The 22,780-nt window shown below is 33.1% G+C and overlaps 1 protein-coding gene across 3 annotated transcripts in view; it reads left to right on the forward strand.

Annotated features, from left to right (window-relative positions):
- LOC127735675 (thrombospondin type-1 domain-containing protein 4-like) overlaps nt 1-22,780 on the forward strand; it is a 98,389-nt gene that overhangs the window by 20,064 nt on the left and 55,545 nt on the right. For 2 of the 3 annotated variants that reach the window (XM_052245929.1, XM_052245928.1), the window contains exon 6: nt 7,679-7,812. In XM_052245929.1, the coding sequence (XP_052101889.1) occupies nt 7,679-7,812 (134 nt within the window). Of the gene's footprint in view, nt 1-7,678; nt 7,813-16,621; nt 17,066-22,780 lie in introns of those variants that run through there. The other variant, XM_052245930.1, reaches the window with a different exon arrangement.

Below are 22,780 nucleotides of genomic sequence, written 5' to 3' on the forward strand. Positions count from 1 at the left end.
GCCGTAAATCAATATAAAACATTTATTATTTAAGAATACATTAGGGTATAAGCTAACTTGTACCTTGATCCTCCCACCCCCAGTCGATGATCATAACTCGGTGCACGATTTAGACTTAAGGTAAAAGGTTTTTGGAAACGTAATAAAAAACATAATCATAAGAATTGTGAGTAAAACTAATTGAGACATTGAGTTGCAGTATCAATTAACTTTACTCGCAATACTTATAATTATGTTTTTTATAACGCATTTATAAAATATGCAATTTCAAAAGAAGAAATAGACAAAAGATATGAATAAAACGAGATGTAGAGTATACGTCACAAGACAGCAACCCAACGATGGCATCATATCATCTTCAACATAACCTAAATCAATCCGAGTCTTAAAAGCTGTGAATAAATTTAGGAGCTGCCATCAATACCCAATTCTCCAAATAACGAAAAACCAAAACGATATGACATACGACAACTAGTGATGAGGGTTCCTGACTTGAAACAGTCCATAGTACAAAGATTGACGAGTATCAACAACATAATGGTTGCGGCTTCAGTTCTGTCATCAAGTATATACATTTGACTCTTCGGCAATTTGTGCAAAGCATATACTTCTTATTTAAAGAAATATGAATTTACGGGACCTAGTGTCGATTTGACATAATTACTTATGAATCTTACAATAATTTGGTTATTCTATAAAAATAAAGTGAAATGGTATTATATGTTTAATACATGACACAATGAAGGCAAGCGAATATTTATTTAGATATAACAAGATGTGGTATGAGTGCCAATGAGACAACTCTCCAACCAAGTCAGTAACTAGCATTATTGCTGTATAAACAGATTAATCAAAAACTGCTTGATAACATAAAAATAAGAAAATGTGGTATGATTGCCAATGTGACAACTCTCCACCAGATACCAAATGACATAGGAGTTAACACATATAGGTCACGGTACGGCCTTCAACAATGAACAAATCCCATACAGCATAGTCAGCTATAAAAGCCCCGAACACGGAGGGAACTAATGGCCTGCCTTGTGTACAAAACAATAAACGAAAAACAAATATGATAAACAGCAACAAACGACAACCACTGAATAACAGGCCCCTGACTTGGGACAAGCACATACAGAATGAGGCGGGGTTAAACATGTTTGCGGGCGCCCAACCCTCCCCTAACCTGTGACAGTAGTGTAACAGCTCAACATATGATCAAACTATATAAATCAGTTGGACATTAAGAATTTTAAGCCAGTGTTTTCTGTTGTTCTTAGAAATCACTTGCATGAAGTTGCTATATGAAATTTATTTGTATAACGGCGATACTTTTCAAATAATTGCCTCACTTGAATTCTAAGCATATACTTATTGTTTGGTTTTTAGTTCAGTGGAATTGTATCTCCTCAGAATGAATGCGCATACGAATTTTGCATTACATAACTTGTACACATAAATTGAAAAAAGTAAAGTCATAAAATATAATAGTTACATGAGTCTGATAATAAAAGTGTTTATTAATTTTACAGTTTATCATACACCATTATCTTTTTATGCGTTATTTACAAAATGCATATTACGTTCGGAACATTAAGTTATTTCATAATATACGTTTCAACCTATTTAATTTGCACTACAAGAAATGAATTTACTGATTTCCAAGTGCAAAATATGAAACTTTAATGCATTAAACAGAAGATCATTGTGAACAAGTGTAATTCGTTTTAAATCGTTTTTTAGTTTATAGTATGTCTAATCAAGAGTCCCGTGTGAGTTTCATTAATACTGTAGGATTATCTAGTATTGTAAGAGGGGGTACGATACCAGGGTAGAGGAACAATCAATGCGGACATTGCAGAGTTTTTCTCATCTTACTGAAATTCAAAAATGGGATACTGGACAATCATAATTGCACAACAATGCTGCACAGTATTGTATAATGTGGTATCCTCCTTCCCCGGTTTTTCCAATCATATGAATTGTGCTAGACATATATTGTACAAAAGATATCTATAAATAAAAATTTAAGCACAACACAACATTTCGAGAATGCAAAATACAATTTTTTTTCTCACAATCTTGTGAAAATTATTTAAGTTAGCATTAATAATAATTTCAAATTTCAAAGTAGCAGAAAAGTCATCATGAAAGATTGAGATAAATGTGTGCAGCTGTGTTATTACTTACGTTCGTGTATATTGTCTGTTCTGCGTCAAAATCTATAAATTGCAGCTAATAATGTTAGTAACAGATAAATGAAAGTAACAACAATTAATATTTTACATCACTTTAATTTTTAAAGGGAACAAAAAGTAAACATCCTAATACCGACTACTCAGTATACTTGCCTTTTCTTTTGCGTCATTGCTTCAAGTGTCAGTTTGCTTAATTGTACGGAGAATGGATTGATAATAACCCTTAAAAGCAAGACACAACAAACTAACAACAGTAGGATTATTATTATCTTTATCATTCAGTTAACTAGGCTTTGGCGCCAGCAAGCATATCTAACCCCGCCACATTCTGTATGTGCCTGTCCCAAGTCAGGAGCCTGTAATTCCGTGGTTTTCGTTTGTTGCTGTATATAATATTTGTTTTTCGTTTATTGTTTTGTATATAAATCAGGCCGTTATTTTTCTCTTTTGAATTGTTTTATATCTGTCATTTCGGCTCTTTTAATAGCCGACTATGCGGTATGGGTTTAGCTCATTGTTGAAGGCCGTACGGTGACCTATAGTTGTTATCTTTTACGTTATCTGTTAGAGAGTTGTCTGGCAAACTTACCACATCTTCTTATTCGTATAAAAATAAAGATAAACAAAACGATTAAAGAAGAATTATTAATTTTGTTTGCTTTATAAATAGTGCTGCAGAAAAGAGGAATGTTTTCTATCTCATATTTGTCAACAAAACTTTGAATTTTGTAAAAACTAGACAATTGCCGTGATCATATCAATACCATGGGCAATAAACATGGCCTGTGGGTATGACATTATTAAGACGTTATCGATATTGTTGCTAATATTCCAAAAGCAAGCAGTATTGCTGATATGAAAACAAGGAGATGCGGTATGATTCCCAATAAGACAATTATCCACCAGTGACCAAATGACGTGGATGTAAGCAAATATAGGTCACTGCACGGTCTTCACCAAATTCCATACTGTATAGTCAGCTGTAAAAGACCCCGACATGATAAAATAGGAAATCATCCAAACGAGAACAAGACCAATACCGGGTCTGGATCTGTGTCGCTGCATGCTATTGATTGCGGTAATACGTATACTGGAGCATAATTGATCATTCCTTTTTACTGATGCCAAGAGAATTTTGACGAAACTTTTCTTTGTACAACGAGTGTTGTAAAATTTCAAACTATCGGCAAACAGGACATGGCTACATGGCAGATGTAAAAATAGCTCACTACAACTCAACATTATCAGGCTACAGACCCAATATTAAATCATTTCCTTCAATAGGAGCCGATAAAACTTTGACGAAAATTTTCCTTGTACAATGAGTGTTGTAAAATTTCAAACTATCGGCAAACAGGAAGTGGTTACATGGCAGATGTAAACATTGTTTACTCGCTACAACTCAACCTTATAAAACTTTGATGAAAGTTTGCTTTCGGACGGAGTCGAGCGGTAACTAGACCCGATTCCGCCTTCGGCGACGCAGGTAAAAATATCGACCTAATTTATAAAAAAAAAAACAATTAACGAAAACCAGATATGACAGACAGCAACAATTGCCAAACACTGAATTACACGCTTCTGACTTGCAACAGACTCATAACAAATGTGTCGAAAAGTTAAACATGGATTGTTTGTGAGTGCTCAACCCTCCTCCCAACATTGGACAGTGACAGATTGGGAAGCACAAACAACTAGCATAATAACAAAAGAAACAAAGTACCAGTCTACTAGAAAGAGTTGAAGACTACTTTAAATGTTTATGGTGATACACAGCTTGGGTTCATGTTTCTCAAATTGTTTTTATGCACTGGTGCATTATGTTGATAATTAATATTAGTTTGTCAGTTCTTCTTCCATAGGAGTTTGAATGTCCAATTAGAAGCTTATGTCTCGGTGTTACACAGGTGCTCCTAGAACGGAGGAAATAACTCAGAGAAGAAGAAGACAACCTAAAACACTGATGATTAAAACATTACTCAGTGGTGCTAGTTTGTAGTATTTATTTCTTTTTTTCGAAAAGTGCGAGTCAAGTTCTGTCTCTGTGTGATACGGGTGCTCCGAGAACGGTGGAAATAACTAAGAGAAGATAATCTAGAACTCTCTGATGATTTAAAATATTTCTTCAGTGGTGCGAGTTAGTAGTATTTTTTTTTTCGAGAGGTGCGAGTTCTGTCTCTGTGTGACACGGGTGCTCCGAGAAAGTAGGAATTTACTAAGAGAAGAAGAAACCAATCTTATGATTAAACACATTTCTTCGAGTTTGATATATTTCTTTTTTTTTTCTTTTTTTTTTTGAATGGTACGAAATTGATAAAGTGATGCAAGTTATAACAAGTGAAACTGCGAGCTACTGCTCACTGATGATACCCCCGCCCAAATACTTGACGGTAAACAGGAAGTTGTTGAGTAATGAATCTGAAAACGCATCACACTGTATAGGTGACTTATATAAACCCAGAAACCAAATTTCAGAAATCCATGTATTGTTGTTCCTGAGAAAAATGTGACGAAAATTTTCAACTTGGCTATCATGTGTAAAATGATGCAAGTGTTCGGTAAACATGAAGTTGTTGAGTGATGAATCTGAAAACGCATTACACGGTATAGCTGACTTATATAAACCCTGAAACCAAATTTCAGAAATCCTTGTTTTGTAGTTCCTGAGAAAAATGTGACGAAAATTTTCAACTTGGCTATCATGTGTAAAATTATGCAAGTGTTCGGTAAACAGGAAGTTGTTCAGTGATGAATCTGAAAACGCATCACACGGTATAGCTGACTTATATAAACCCTGAAAACAAATTTAAGAAATCCTTGTAATGAAGTTCCTGAGAAAGATGCGACGAAAAAATATTCATGGGACGGACGGACGGATGGATTGACTGGCATATGGATGGACTGACGGATGGACGGACGGACGGATGGACAGACCGAGGTAAAACAGTATACCCCCACTTTTTTAAAGCGGGGGTATAATAATTAGTGAGAGTGTTTGAGTTGGGCGAGTTGGCCGTGGGCCGAGTTCAAATTCAAGACAAATTGAATACAAAATCATTTCCGCCTGCTTACAAAACGTAGACGGTAAGGATCCAGCTACGGAACTTTATTTGGGGTTTAATTAATTAAGCTACGCTAATTAAAGCAATTACTGTATGGAGTTATAAAGTACATTACATACACTATAACTATTTATTAATACTTCAGACGATCGTCGACTCGGAGACAAACCGTCTTAAAAATGTTGGTCTCCAAATTTAATACTAGAGAAGAGTACTCGCAGTTACTGAAAGCTAGTTCAGAGCCAATTACAACTAATAAATAAATCATTTGCATGTTTGTCAGTTTGTTACAAGTAATGAAAATATTATGGGCTTTGATGTAACTAAGACTACATTAGAAATTTTAACTCAACAATAAGTAGCCACCTATTAATAAACAGTACCATGAAATAAGACACTTTTAAAATTGATTGTTTATGGAGGCTTTTTGTTATCTATTGTACAGTTATTTTCTATTTAAGTAAATTCAATGTTCTTGATTTTGTTTTGTTTTGATTTAATTTTTTTTCTTTTGTGCACGTTTTGTTACTCTACTAATCTCGATTAAAAAGAGGGACGGTTTAACTCTCAAAAACTAATTTAATCATGCCATATTTTTCTTTGTCTGTCCTAAGTCAGGAGCCTTGTCAGTGGTTATCGTATGTCATGTCTTCATGTTTTTGGCGGTTGTTTTTAGAATTTAGTTTAAATGGCAGATTTCTTGATTGTTTCTGTCAAATCTGTTCTTATCTTTTATAGTCTCGTAACGATTTAGAGCTCTACAAACTGTAAAGACACCTGTCTATTGTTGAAGATTGTATGTTGCATTCAGATGTCTTTTGGTTATTTTAATCGTTGAATTGATACATGTCATTGAAGCATTTCCCACATTTTTATGCCCCCGCCGTACCGGAGGGGGCATTAAGTTTTACCCTTGTCCGTCTGTACGTACGTACGTACGTACGTACGTCCCGAAATTGGTTTCCGTTCTCTTACTTGAGTTTGCCTCAACCAAATGTAATGAAACTTATACACAATGCTTATTACCACAAAACACAGATCAAGTTTGAATTTTGGTGGCGTCACTTTAACCGATCTAGAGTTATGCCCCTTTATAAAAGGAAATATTGCATAATTTTTAGTTTCCGTTCTCTAACTTAAGTTTGCCTCAACCAAATGTTATGAAACTTATACACAATGCTTATTACCACAAAACACAGATCAAGTTTGAATTTTGGTGGTGTCACTTTAACCGATCTAGAGTTATGCCCCTTTATAAAAGGAAAAATTGCAAAATTTTTATTTTCTTCTAAATATCAAGTTTATATAATATATTTTTAAAATTGGAGTTATCTTCCTTTGACCATGATTATAGTTGAATCAACTACAATCAATGCTTTATACAATGCAATGTTTAATTTTGACTACCACTGATAAAACACAGATCAAGTTGAATTTGGGTAGTGTCACTTTAACCATTATTGAGTTATGCCCCTTTATAAATAGAAAGATTGCAAAATTTTTTAGTTTCCATTCTGTAACTGAAGTTTTCCCCAGCCAAAGATTGTGAAACCTATACACAATATTCATTCCAACAAAACTCAGTAAAGATCAAGTACATTTTTTTTGTTTCAGTTCTCTAACTTGAGTTTGCCTCAACCAAATGTTATGAAACTTATACACAATGCTAATTACTACATAATACAGATTAAGTACGAAATTAGGTGGCAACACTTTTACCATTCTAGAGTTATGTCCCATTATAAACATAAAAATTGCTGAATTTTTTAGTTTGTCTCATCCAAATGTTGTAAAACTTATACACAACCGTTCTAGAGTTATGCATCATTACAAATAGAAAAATTGCTGAATTTTTAGTTTCTGTTCTCTACTTAAGTTAGCCTCAACCAAATGTTATGAGACTTACACACAATGCTTATTACCACAAAACTCAGATCAAGTTCAAATTTGGGTAGTGTCACTTTTACCGTTCTTCAGTTATGTCCCTTTATAACTATATGATATGCAAGCGGGGGCATCATCTGTGTCCACATGTGGACACTATCCACATTTATTTTATATACATAATAATAATGTGTAAATGCATCATAAAGGGCTGAATATGCTATTTCTTATTACTTCTAGAAACCAGGGAGTTTGAATTGAAGAGTAAGAACATTATATGAGTAAATACCAGCATATCCAACTACAGTCTAAAAAATTTGCGATTCTCTGTGTTCTAGAGATGTCTTTTACATTTTATTGTATCTTTTGGGTTGGTACATGTATTGGGTGTAATACCAAGCAATGCTTTTTGTTTCAGTTCAATATTTAGACGTCAGTTTGAACAAATCATGCTACCAGATAAAAAGGAGACACATTTCGAATGTTCTCATGTGAGAAATGATTATTTTCTTAAAATTAAACATTAAATTTCAGAACGGAATCAGTGTGAATTATACTGTAAGGCGTCTTACTATGGATTTTATATGAAGTTTGGAGATAAAGTTGAGGACGGAACCACATGTAAAGATTCGGACGCTGACGGGATTTGTGTGAATGGGCGTTGTCAGGTAAGTACTTGATTACAGATAGCTTCATGCGATATGAGGCTAAAAGATATTAGTATTATTAAAAAGTTATAGAATACATCAGACAAAAACATGTGTGAAAAGTGAACATACAATACAAATACAAATACAAATACAAATAATTTTATTAAATAAAAAACCAGCAATATGGATTCCACTTGGAACACAAAAAAATCATACAATAATTAAAATAATGATAAAGGGGGACAGTTCGTAAGTCAATTATTTATTAGAGCATCTCTTTCTTTGGACAGTTGTTTTAAAAGCTAATGAATTATATATATGATGCCTGTGTCTTTATTGCTTAAAAGCCAAATTAATTTGTTTTCATCAGAAAGTTTAATAAAATTCCTATTATTATTATTATTTAATTGATCAAAATATGGTTTGCGTACTGTTGATAAGAATGGGCATTGAATTAAAAAAATGGATTTCATCTTCAACAGAATTTTTAAATAAATTACATTTTCTTTCACTAATATTCAAGTTACAATATCTTCTTTTCTCAATGTTGAGGTTATGTGAGCTTACTCTAAATTTAGTTAACAATCTTCTCTCATTTTCAATACCATAACTTAAATATTTTTTTTAATTTGAAAATGTTTTTAAATTTACGATATGTTCTTCAAACATGTTCATGTCCTAAATTCATATATCGTGATTCATGTGTATTGCTAAACATCTTTCCAATAAAATGTAAACTATGTTTGGAAAGTTTTAAAATCTAGCTTCAGTAAGGAGTATACCATTCACTGTTATTGTATGACTAGGAACTAATTTATGTAGAGAAACATATTAAAAGCTTGCAATCAAGATTGCAGAAAAGCGTTTCGACTTCGTTTGAATCATTCAAAACTATTTGATAATCTATATTGCATAAGTTATTTGCAACTAAATGTAAAAAACAGCTGCGGATTCATTTAATATTGTTGAAATAAGAAGTTCAATAACGAGCAGTTAATAATCAAGAATACTGATGAAATTTTACATCCGACAACTTGCCTTTTTGAAATTAGAAAATTTATGAGCGAGGGATTGATATTTCTTATAGTACAGATCTTTAGTTACACAAATTTTTAATGAGAAATAAGAAACGTCTTTGAAATAAAAAGATTTTACTTCCGATAGAATAAATGTTTCAAATTTAATTATATAAGATGAGAGACTTGATGTGTCTTTTAATCTTTAACTATTACAGCAGACATAAAATACATATTTCGTCCCATATATATATAATTATATATAAATAATAATATACGTCATGGCACAAGGTGAAAGCGACCCAACATTAAAAAGTGTTGTGACTGTGTTTTCTTTCGTTGGGTTTACTATCTCATCAGAATAATTTCTGGATTACACATGAAAAGCAAGGTTGTTCAGATAGAATTGCAAGTAACCGGTTTAATATTTTATGGTTCTTATCGGACAGTATTATAATAGGAAAAGGGAAGTTAATGCGGTACATCATTTTGACATTATTAGGCTTTGTACATGTATCCTTTTCGTTGATGAAAGAATTGAAAAAATGATTAAACAATGCCTAGGGTCGAAGCCGACAATATTTTACAGTACAAATGTTAATATTAAACATTATAGTTGACATTGGCTTCGATGTTAATGAAACTTGTCCTTATTCTAACAGCTAAGGTGCTTATCATTTGGCAAATTGGACAGTATTGTTGGGAAGGAAGCATACAAATAAATTAAAAGCAGTCAGCTGTACGTGTCTATGTGCTGTGCCACAGCTGAACAAGAAATACAAAATTCTAAATTGATTTATTGTTATTTCAAACAAATGACTTTATTGTACTAGAATGTTACTAAAAGGATTTTTGATATTCCGGATACAGTTTGTGTCTTAACCATCACCAGTTATTAATTAGTTTATTGAATCATTCAATGGGTCATGATAAAAATTCCAGTTAGCAATCACGATCTCAAGTACAGGTTATAATACTTACAGATACATATTATATATGGTATTAAAAGACAGCCTTGTGTGCCAAAGGGACTTTATAACGCTTTACTAATTGGAGTCGTATAATTTCTATAATAACCTTAATTTCTTAATGATTTATAATTTTATCAACGGAAAATTTAAGAAAAATTAACATACGAAAGTATAAACATCAAGTGATTGATTGATTAATTGTTCCTTTTTTAACCGTTCAGTGGCAAGTGTTTCATGCATATTTAAAAAAAAATATATAAAAAAAAAACAGTAAAGTTTGTAAAGTGGAATAAGCGAGATATATTAAAGTAAAACATTTACAAAACTATTAGAATAGCAATAATCGAGGTTCTTTTATCATGTTATAGACCGTTATGTAGTATCTGTGTCACAGATGACCAAATATATGGTCCAATTGTCGTAACCCCCATCCCGTCCACGTTTTCTCGATTGTGATATCACCGAATAAGACTCATCAACGAATGTGTGTACATACCATGAGCAACATGACGGGTGCTGCTAGTGGAGCTGGATCTCAGAGCACCGGAGATCACCCCAGTTTTTTGGTGTGGTTCGTCTGGCTCAGTCTTCAGTTTTCTATATATTTTTTGTGAAGCTGATTATCTTTTTCCATGACGTTTTCCGTTTCTTTAGACTTGTGAATGTCCCTTTGGTATATTCCTCCTCTTTGTTGTTAGTTGTCTGTCTGTAAACAATAAACTCATCATAGATACCAGGCTTGAAATTTTGCGCGACAGACGCTCGTTTCGTCTACAAAAGACTCAGCAGTGACGCTCGAATCAAAAAAGTGAAAAACGACAAATAAAGTTCGAAGTTGAAGAGCATTTAGGACCCAAAATTCCGGAAGGTTTTACCAAATACAACTGAAGTAATATATATGTAAAAGTACCGAACTTCCCATCTTATTTTTACCGATAGATAGTATAGCTATTTATATATCGTTTTTAACATTGGAATTACATAAATTTTATTTCATTGAGGATTTCCAGGTGTCCATGCGTTAATTAAAGATTTACCTGTATCTATTTACAGGAATGCACTTGTATAACTACACTTTCATTATCTGAGAGTTTATATTAATTAAGAGCTAGTATGCAATTACGATGATCGAGTCTGATAAATTTAGAAACGTGTTGAATCTGCATTTTGTTATATTTGTTAAGGCATTCGGTTGATTGATCCATGCATTAAATAACTTTGTAACTTGAATAGGCACACTTCAAGAATTAAGTGTAACAGACCATCTGAAGGTACTGATAAAAGTTTAATATAGTTTAAATTTAATCATTGGTATCTAAACTATCATCATGCATTAATTCTGATGCTTCACAGCATTGGGCATTTGAAAAGTAAACATTAATTAATACTTAATTGTCTTTCTTGAGTGAATAAAATGTCAATTTTTTTGCATCTGAATTCTTTGTTTTATTCTTTGTGCGTGCGTCATACATGGTTAACGTCTAGAGCATATACATTAATATGAAAGCTAAAATAAAGGTAGACGAAATGCCTGGGTAAATGACAATTATTATTTTTACCTTAACACAATATCTGAACATAAAAATGGTACGCAGACGTTTTTTACAGGACAATTTCAACCATTGTTTTACTGTATAATGGCAGAGCAAATAACTATATACTATTAATATATGGAAGTTCAGAAAGCTCAAGCTGTAGTTTTCAATGTTTAGTTATACGCATATCTTTTTGATAAGTTTGGTATTGGTCTTCCCGGTGTAAAATTGTAATTTTCATATAGATTTTCGTCTTTGGAAATCGTTTTTTTTTCTTGCTTCATGAACATGTTAATATATTTAAGTGTTTTTATATTTTTCTCATTAAGAGAAGTATTTTTGGTATGCGACTTTTTTTTTATCAAGTATTTAATAATAAACTTAACAAAGATACCAGGCTTAAAATTTTGTACGCCAGACGCGCGTTTCGTCTACAAAAGACTCATCAGTAATGCTCAAATCAAAAAAGTTAAAAGACCAAATAAAAGACATTCTGAACAGTTTTATTTGTATATTCACATTCTTTTACACCAGAAATGAACAAACAATTGACATGTCAATGATTAGCAAAAAGGAAATTATAAAATGTTAACAATTAACTTCTGAAAAAACAATTTAGCAACAAAATGTAACGGTTATGCTGACCTACCGTATCCCCCACATCAATATATGAAAGCATGATTGTGCCATTTGATAATGATAATAGGTAGTAAATTGTAAATGTAACATTCTAAGTAGGTGTTTCTCTCTTGGACACCCCAACGGTTTGCTGGGTTATAGATATATGGTCACCAGGAATTCTCAAATTTAGAATTAAAACTATGACAAAGAAGGTCGTCCGTTTGGTTAAAAGGAATGTATAACTAGAAAGTCATGGAAATGAATCTTTTCTCTTGGAACTATTAGTGATAAAAAATGAAATAAGACAATTACCGAATTCCATGTTAAATTCAAGAATGGGGGAAGTCAATAAAAACTGACAAACCCAAACGTTCGACTTTATCAACCAACTGTCATATTACCTTTTTTAAAGTTACTTATATAACCTCGGCGTTTTATTCACAAGCTTAATATAGATCTAGATGGCTAGTCAGTCGGACAAGTTTACACAGCAATAAATTCCTTCGAATCAATATTATCATATATATCTAAATGAAACAAAAAATTATTGTTATTCCTTCCGTGAGAGACACATTTTTAGGCGACATAAGCTATATATATGTTGCTTTCACAATTGTGTTGTGTTGACTACCTTGAAGTTTTTCATGTTTCATCGATCATTTGACATCATCAATCTAAGAAATCATTTTGTCGAAGCCAATCATAACTTTAACTGGGTTTTTTAACAGCCAATTGTCAAACAAAACAAGGTGTACCACGTCTGGAAAAGTGTTGGAGATAGTTCTTTAGTAACTAATTAGCCTTGATATAGACACTTACGAATTAAGTGAAGACAAACTGCTTTCGAGTTAGTCTAGCTTTTCTTGACTCTTAAAGTAGACTTGTAATATATTGATATATGTTTACATAACCTGGGTGTTGTATAAAAGGTTGTTTTCTTTTGAAGTCAATAAAAAGATATTGCAAGTGTGCTAAATGAACTTAAGTACTCATCTCTTCATTGGCTTAGATATTCTCTATCTTTGTTGTCATACGACACAACGTTTTTACACTTGACAGACAACTCGGATTTTAATGCATTTAAAATGTTCAATTTTTCACAAATGTAAGTGGTATAGGATGGAGACGTGTATGATGTATTTAAACTGTTTATAGAATTAAAAAAACAAATCTGTCAAATGAAATTACTTCATCAAATTTTAATTATTCGAGTACAAACGGTGCGTTCTACTTGATTCTCTTTGTGGCGAATGAAAGCATCCGTGGAGGACTTCACATTTTTAGACTAAACTAAATGTATAAATTATGAAACGCTTTATGCAACTTGTAATGTGTGTAATAAAGGAATTTACATTCTTGAGTGTTCATAGTACATTACTTAACATGACAGTCCCCAGTGCAGTTAAGTAGCTTCCATTGAGACAGTGAGACAACTGCCTCACTAAACTTTTGTTCAAGGAAAAAAAAAGAGAAGGAAAAAGATAGATGAAATATACCACGTGTATTTCATCGTATAGATAAAATTTAGAATGGAAATGGGGAATGTGTCAAAGAGACAACAACCCGACCAAAGAGCAGAACACAGTCGAAGGCCACCAATGGGTCTTCAACACAGCGAGAAAATCCCGCACCCGGAGGAGGGCTTCAGCTGGCCCCTAAACAAAAATATGTACTAGTTCAGTGAAAATGGGCGTCACACTAAACTCCAAAACATATAAATGAACTAAAATTAAAAAAACCTACAAGACTAACAAAGGCCAGAGTATTCCTCGTTATCATGTGACATCACCGTATTAGACTGAATTTGTACTAACATGAATAACACGACAGGTGCCACATATGGAGTAGTATTTGTTTACCCTTCCGGAGCACCTGAGATCATCTTCGGTTCTTGCCATGGCGTTGTCAATTTTTATTCGGCATATAAGTTAGAATATCCCTTTGGTATCTTCCGCCTCTGTTATTGAACACCATTATTTAAAGATTCCACAATTTCCGGACGAATTATTGGAATTTTTGTTGAGTTGCTCTCTTTTTTGAATAAACCCTTAAGATGTCGGGAGTATAGAAATATAGTCATCTCTGACATTTGACCATCCCACATGCAGTTAAACCAATGAGTTGTCATTTTGGCCGTGTGGAATTTACAAATACGCAGACACTTTTAGTCGGAATGGGGACACAAATATGATGCCTCGTACAGGGATACACCAAGGAAGTTTCTCTCCCTGGCTCACATATCCTCCTTTTCAAGTTGCATTCGAAGTTCCTGTCATTATTTTTTTAAATAATTATTGTTCATTTGTTCTAGTCTTGAATATGCATGAAATACTTGTCACTGGACCTTAGACAAGCAAAATCAATCTATCAATAGATATAAAAAGATGTGATATGAGTGCCAAACCCGTTTAAAGTTTTACGTTTTGAAATTGTTAATTCTGAATACGCCAGTTTCGCCCTTGAACCATCCTTACTTAAACTACAGCATCGTCTTTAAGTCTCACTGAGATCTTGACTCCTAAGCCTCAAATCATTTGCCTCACAAGAAATAAGAGTCGAACTACATGACTGCTGTGGAAGGCATGACCACTTCAATAAAAACTGATGTGCCCATATCAACTGTATGTATGTTTGCAATTTGTATGTCTGTTAAAACGTATCATTTTGGTGTTAAAACTTAAGTTTGGTAATATTTTGAAATATATCAACTTCAATAATCATAAGTACGATGGTTTTATTAAGTTCATATTAGAACTCCGCCGTTTTTCCTTAAGTTCCTTTGAACATGTTATAATTTGGTGGTTTTGTAAAAATAAAAATGCCATATTGTATTCGTGTATGCCAATATTAACAGAAGCAGCTTTCTAAGTTTTATAAGCGAAATTAGATGATATGAACTCTTAACGACTTTATGCCACGCATGGAGACGGAGCTGCTTTCCCTTCCGGAGTACCTGCGAACCGTGTTGCTCTATTTTCATATTTCAGTGTAGTGTTTTGTTTATTGCTTGTTATGGGGTTGTTTTGTTTCTTTGTTTCGTTGTTTTTTTTGCCATACTGATATCTGTTCGCCTTCCACTTGTGTTTCGGATTGTCCTTTGGTATTTTTCCAGTTGCAATCGATAGTTATCTTAATGTTATATTACTACAGTGTTTGATCATACACTTAAAGTAAATTTTGCGTACAAGCGGCAAATTCTGACAAAAAATAACAAAGGTTAGACAAGGTCATTAAAAAAACTGCAAAAAAATTAAAACAAACATATAATGTGGATCTCAAAACCAATAAATTCATCATAATTATTCACCACAAGAACGAAAGAGAAGGCGTGACCAGGCAACTTTTCGGACAGTTGAAATCGAAAAGCATAGGGTATTGTATATTTATCAAATAGCATTCTTTATATATTTGCTAGACATAGACTGTCCAAAACAATATATTAGAACGATGGCTTACTTATCTGCTTTAATCAATCAAACTTTTTTGCATTCAGGGAAAAAAAATAACAACAGAGATATAGATATGATACATTGGTCAAAGCTTTTGCTTAATGTTACAGAAATATATAGAGATTTATTGTTCACTCCACATTTAGGACTTTCATATAAAAATGTACAATGTACGTTTATTTCACGCCAAGGTTTTTCATTAATATCTTTTATAAACCTTTCAAGTTTAGGAGCTGTATTTTAAATATTTAAGGCTTAATAGATTTATTGATATAGGCTATGATTATTCTTTTGTTGTTCATTCATTGCGTGTGGAGTTTTTTGTTGTTTTTTGTTTTTCTTTGTCCATTGATTCCCATCTATCAGACTCAAGCTAGCAACCGCTAAAAATCACAACATGCTAGAGAACCATTATGTTAGCTAGCTTGAATGGTTGCTAGCTCGAATCAGGTTTCGCATATCTTTAGTTTGAAGCAAGGCTGAAATATTTGTTTGTTTTTCTGCATTAAAATTCTGTACATGTTTATTCTGGGAAATGATCACGTGTTCCTGTTATGTTTATAACGTTGCTGTATGAAATGTCCTCGTAAGTACAGCCACCGATAATAGACTGCAGGACGACTTGAAGTTATATCAAGATATTATTAAGTACTTTGAACTTATTCCAGTAGTCTTTTACATGGTAAAATTTATTTTTGTTGTGTAATCTATTTTAACCGTAATGATAGAGTCAAGTAATTTTCCTTTACTGGTGTTTTTATGTACCTTTTGTAATTCGACAGATCGAGATTAAAAAGGGGGATGTTTGAGGACTAGTTAAACCCAGTAACGTCTTCATGTGCATATCCCATGTCTGGAACGTCGTCATTGCCGTTTTTTGTTGCTGAAAATTTGATGTTGATACTTGAGACTCAGGGTGACTTTGTCAATGCTGTGACATATATCCCAGATATCTTTTTAATCATACGGCGAAACTTTAAATGTAGTACAGACTGTAAAAATCGGTTATCATTGAAACTGTCAATACTCAAAAAGGTCAAAATCTATTTTTATTCTGATTTGTCGCAATAGGTGCAGTTGATGTTTACAGTTCTGCAAAAGTAATTATTTTGTTTCCGATACAAAACACCAATTTAAACAAAACCAGAAGAGACAAAAAGTAAATGTCATCCCCATACAGGAAGTAATCATTTCACCAAACTTAAGTAGTTACGTAATTCACACGTATGAAGTGTTCACATAAATGATTCAGTGGATACAAACATTTCTATAACTGGTTTATATTGTACTGTGATTTTTTTTAGAATTATAATATTATCAATTTTCTTTTCAAGTTTATGAGATGCAATTTTACAAGTTGGTGCTAAACGTTTTCCCTTTGGAAAAAACACCTGGCTAGGAAGATTAAATCGAGCAGTAGACAGTTATACAAATAGTGAAAAAATGTCTTCAAGAATACTTGACATGCGTTCTTAAGATACCTGAATTCGCTTGTTTACTTTTAAATTTAAATTGAAAGGTATATATAGACCTTTGATTATTTATTAAACGTCAATGGTCGAAGACGCTTTGGAATAAGATGATAAGGTTGGAAATTGTTGTTTAACTTACATGAAGAATTGTAATGATCTAACACGATGGATCGGCTGATATTGTTGTTGACTTTTTTCGTATTACAGGTAAGACCATTCTTTCTTCTTGACGTTCAATACAGATGGACCCCATATTAAGCTAATATGGTTACCAGCTACGGGTTTTTTCATCGCAGAAACTGTTCTTGTTTAATTCTTGAGATTAACAACATCACCTAAACTTCATAGTTTAATGTGGCGTCCACTTCGCTAAACAAGTATACATTATTGTTAAGGGGCCAGCTGCGTTGAAGACCCACTGGTGGCCTTGGGTTGTTTTCTGCTCTTTGGTCGAACTGTTGTCTCTTTGACACATTCCCCGTTTCTATTCTTTATTCTAAATTTTTGCGAAAACTTGATAGTAATCATTTTATGCCTCCATTCCCAAAATTTGAATTGCATTACAAAATTGTGTACATTCAAGATTGCGTCTTTTCCCACGAATAAATACTTTGTCGTATGAAATCAATTCAGGGATGCAGCAGCTGATATAAATAGCTTTTATTTAATGACAGTATTCTTTGATAAAGTATTATTTACTTTTGTTTTACATGTTATTGTGATTTTAATTGACTTCTACAATACCGGTGTTTCCTTTATTGAACTTACTTTAATGTGAAGATACATTGCGTAATTTTATAGCAAAAAATAGAACGATAGAGTTTAACACATAAATATTCGTTGGGGACGAAATGACACATTTTTATTGTGATGTTATATAATTCAGCGCATTTTAATGAAAAATATTTGCTTAATATTATGTTTCAGTGTGTGTGAGGTAAGCCATAGAGATTTCGCATATTGCGATTTTATTAAGAGGTCAACAAATTGACCCAAAATTGTAATGCTTAAGTTTATTGACACACACACTTTAATAATAAAGTTAGGCATATTGGAGAAATTTCGATATAGATGTTGTTTTCTACTTTGAAGCGTGTAGAATGGGAATTTTTAATTATATTTTTGGTTGCATATTTGTTATAATATTACGCAATACTTGGAAGCTCATTATTTACCTTCTCCGGGAAGTTTGTTGATTGCTTTTTATATGTGTTATATATAACATATGTACATGAAGATCTGTAAAAAGCGCTGGTAAATGAGATATATTGAAACCGTTATAAAATTTTAATTACTTTTTCCTGAATATATATAACCTCATAATTTAATATTTCGACTAAATATGTGAAAACTTTAAGGCACACTTTCTCTATTGATAACCTGGGGTTATACAGGATAAAAACCACAAATTACTTTACGTATTCTTTGTCTAAAATGTTAGCTTTGAAAATTAGAGGGAGCAAATATTTGTTTTCCCTTCGCGGAATTTGAACCTATGCTTCTGTGACATCCTGGCAACACTGCACATGTATACTTCATAAGCATCAGCATGGCAAAAAAATCATAAGAAAACCCAAAGCAAACATTGTCCATTGCCAAAGACCATTTAACCACCTGGATGGTCTCGTGGTAGCGTCTTCGTCTCGAGTACGTGAGGCTGTGGTTTCGATCTGCGGCCGAGTCAAACCAAAGGCTTCAAAATGTGTATTTGCTGCTTCTCCACTAAGCACCCGGTACTTAGGAGTAAGGGCAAAGACTGGTCGGCCCGGAGTTAGAATAATGTGTCCGGGTATGGAGTCATGTCTCCTGTGGACTGTAACCTTGTAAACTAGCACGTTAAAAACCTGCTTCAGTGTGTTGGTCTTATACAAAGCAGAATTTAAAATTCATATCAAATTCATATGTTCTCGTCCAAAATATGCATTTAACTTGCTACTGGATGTTAAGAAGCCAGCCATCATCCATCGCACTTAGCCAAATAGGCTATACAAAAGTATTGCCACCGTAAGAAAACCATAGGTTATCCAATGGACAACGTCTGTCGTAAAGTTGTCAAAATGATATCTTGAAGAGGTTGCATCGTTAGTATTATCTTCCTATACTAATTTAAAAATTAGATGATCTACAAGCATTATAATCTACATGCCACAATATATCACGTACAAACTTAGATGAAGCTGACTAGGAAAGGCGTTTTTCGTTTTTTAATACAACCTAGTTGACTTAGTAGTGCTGGGTATAAACATGTCTGCGAATGATTTCTAGCTACTATTTTGCATATTGTTCGGTACATAAACATAGACAAATTATTATAGTCAATATATTTTTCGCCTTCTTTTTGAAACATTGTCCTGTAAAATTTTTCCTCAATGCTCTTCAACTTCGTACTTTAATTGCCATTTTTAACTTGTTTGGTTCGAGCGTCTCACTGGTTAGTAATGTTGAGTACAAAAGTATAATCCTGGTATCTATGATGAGTTTATTAATAATCTTTAGGTCAAGTTACAGTAAATGGGCTATGTCACAGATTTTTCTAAAATTTGGCATACAACTGTGGCTCGTTAAACTATAGCTAAAAAAATAATGCTTTTATCTCTTTTACTATCTGAAATATTACTGATTGAATTCTTTCAAAATAAGTGTACATTTGTATAGAAAGCACATAAAATTAATTTTCGTTTTAATGATGTAAATTAATGATGGGGTCGTCGACTTCTTTTTAACGGTATACATCATTCGAAGTGGTGTTTTTGTGAAAAAAATACCACAAAACGTTGAAATAAGCGTAACGTCATCGCGTTGCAGGCCGTAAAACTTCAGTGTTTGACGTTTTTAACCATATGATTATTTTATATCATTAAAACAGAAATTTATGTATCAACAACAGTTAAAAAAATCTATGTATTAGAAATTGGAGATTTGATGATTTTAAGACAAATTTAATAAAAAAAAATTTCTTCTGTTTTATGTGCTTTCTATACAAATATTCGGCTTTTCATGTGCTTTCTATACAAATATTCACCTATTTTGAAAGAATTCAATATGTAATATTAAAATGATAAAAGATATAAATGCATTATTGCTTCGATTTTCAGTTATAGTTCAACAAGCTAAAGTTGTATGCAAAAGTTTAGCAAAATCTGTGACATAGCCCATTTACTGTTCCTTGACCTTAAAGGATTAATTTGAAATCCAAGTAAAACAGGAGGGAATTGAAGAATCTAATCGTATAAATATTTCTTTTTGTGGCATTCTAGATTTGTGTATTTTTGAAAAAGAAATGTTGATATATATTAACTAATGAAATAATTTGGGCAAGGGTTCTTTAATATTTTTATACAAGTGCATATTACACAAATTGTTCTAATGAAGAATGCAAACATCGTTACAGTTACTATAGATAGAGCACAAAAATGTATAAGTCCAGATTATTAATTATTTTCTCTACAATTGCAAACATTTTGGAGACCTAGATATTTTTCGTCCCCTTGGTCTTTTTGCGGAGAGAAGCACCTCTTTCTACACTTCCTGGGGGACGAAATGTTGAGTAATTTGTATTCAGAATGTGATTCCAAGGCCCGTTTAAATGAAATTGAATATGAAGAAACCCACTATATAATCCAACCAGTTGGTATGTAGAATGAAATGACGGCAATGTTATGTAAAATTTGGAATTAAATCTTTTATATGAAACTTCAAATGTTTTTTTTCTACATTACTTAATTTTAAAAATTGTGTGGTAGGATGATACATGTATTATTTCTTAGACAAAATAATTTTTCATTAAAAGTGTGCCTTTTATATTGTAGTAGCTATTGTTAAAATAAGGTAGCGAAATCAGTACCACAACACAAAAATAAAATCGTTTTATTTCGCAAATCAGCTTATCTAGCTACATGCTGTATATCATTGCTTGTTGGATGAATAATTTGACACTGATAGCATCCATTTATCAATCAGTAAACTTTTGACGCGTGTTGGTGGTTGGTATTTGGTGACGCGTGTTGGTGGTTGGTATTTGGTGACTGGTGCTGTTTGTTGTCCTGTCCAATATTTATAATAATCTATGTTATGATTTACATTATAAACTACAAAAGTTATTTGACGAACGACAAACAACACCACACGAAACACAACATAGTACAACAGTACTTACTTTTTAATAAAGTTTGATGACAGCTTAATAGAGCACCAAAAACATTTTGGCAGTTAGTACGGGTGTGATTTTATGCTCCTATATTAAGGTTTGTATTAAATTGTATCGGTATCGAAGGTGCTCGCAGTTACGCGTTTCAAAGCATCCATTCCTGAACAAGGAGATTGAGAATTTAAATTGGTTTCATTTTATGATGTTTCTTCCCTTTGCAGTATCCAGCTGCAAAATAACATGAATATTTAGACCATTTATCATTAGCTTATACAAGCACTAGAAAAGGGAACAGCGCTAACACCTTTCATTCCCTATACCACTGCTGGGGATTCTGCTGGTTCCCGAGTATGTGATTAGCTTAGTAGTCATGCAGTACTGGCATGATTTATAACATCCATTTCGTGATTTCTCCGTTATATAATTTAGAAATGAATGTGACAAAGTTGACATAAGGTGGATTTGGTTGGTCTCTTTAGGTCCCTTCTGGTCATATGACTCCTTATGGATGCAAGTATTTATTCATCCTTGGCTTTCAAATTTTTGGTTTGGAGTTTTCCAGAGGAAGGTAAATCGGACGCATCAAATTTATAAAGTATTACATATTCATTTTATAAGTCAGGAAAAAAATTTGCTTCATATAGTACTGAAATAAATCCACAGGGAGAGTTACACCTTAGTTACTCGTAAAAAATCATCGTCTATTTTTATACGACCGCAAAAAAAATTTTGTGGTCGTATATTGGTATGACGTTGGCGTCGTTGTTGTCGTCGTCGTCGTCGTCCGGCGTCGTCCGGCGTCGTCCGAAGACACATTGGTTTTCGCACTCTAACTTTAGTTTAAGTGAATGGATCTCTATGAAATTTTACCACAAGGTTCAATACCACAAAAGGAAGGTTGGGATTGATTTTGGGGGTTATGGTACCAACAGTAAAGGAATTAGGGGCCAAAAATAAGCATTTTTGTAACTTCCAGACATAACTTGTGTGTTAGTGTATGGATCTCTCTGACATTGTACCACAAGGTTCCATATCACAAAAGGAATGCTGGGATTGATTTTGGGGGTAATTGCCTCAAAATTTTAGGAATTAGGGGCCAAAAAAGGGGCAAAAAACAAGCATTTTTCTAGTTTTATGACAATAACTTGTGTGTAAGTGTATGGATCTTTCTGAAATTGTACTACAAGGTTCCATATCACAAAGGGAAAGCTGGAATTGAGTTTGGGGGTAATTGCCGAAACGTTTAGGAATTGGGGGCCAAAAAGGGGCCAAAAATAAGCATTTTTCTAGTTTCCAGACAATAACTTGTGTTCAAGTGTATGGATCTCTCTGAAATTGTACTGCAAGGTACCATACCACAAAGGGAAGGCTGGGATTGATGATGGGGGTAATTGCCTCAATATTTTAGGAAATAGGGGCCAAAAAGGGGCAAAAAAACAAGCATTTTTCTAGTTTCAGGACAATAACTTGTGTGGAAGTGTATGGATCTTTCTGAAATTGTACTACAAGGTTCCATATCACAAAAAGAAAGCTGGGTTTGAGTTTGGGGGTAATTGCCTTAAACATTTAGGAATTTTGGACCAAAAAGGGGCCAAAAACACATTTTTCTAGTTTCCAGACAATAACTTGTGTTCAAGTGTATGGATCTCTCTGAAATTGTACTGCAAGGTACCATACCACAAAGGGAAGGCTGGGATTGAGTTTGGGGGTGATGAATCATAAGGGGGTTCAAAAAATTTTGGGGGGGGGATTTTTTTCTTTTTTTCCTTTTTTTT

Source organism: Mytilus californianus, unplaced genomic scaffold, assembly GCF_021869535.1.
Source record: "Mytilus californianus isolate M0D057914Y unplaced genomic scaffold, xbMytCali1.0.p SCAF_3, whole genome shotgun sequence".
NCBI lineage: Eukaryota > Metazoa > Mollusca > Bivalvia > Mytilida > Mytilidae > Mytilus > Mytilus californianus.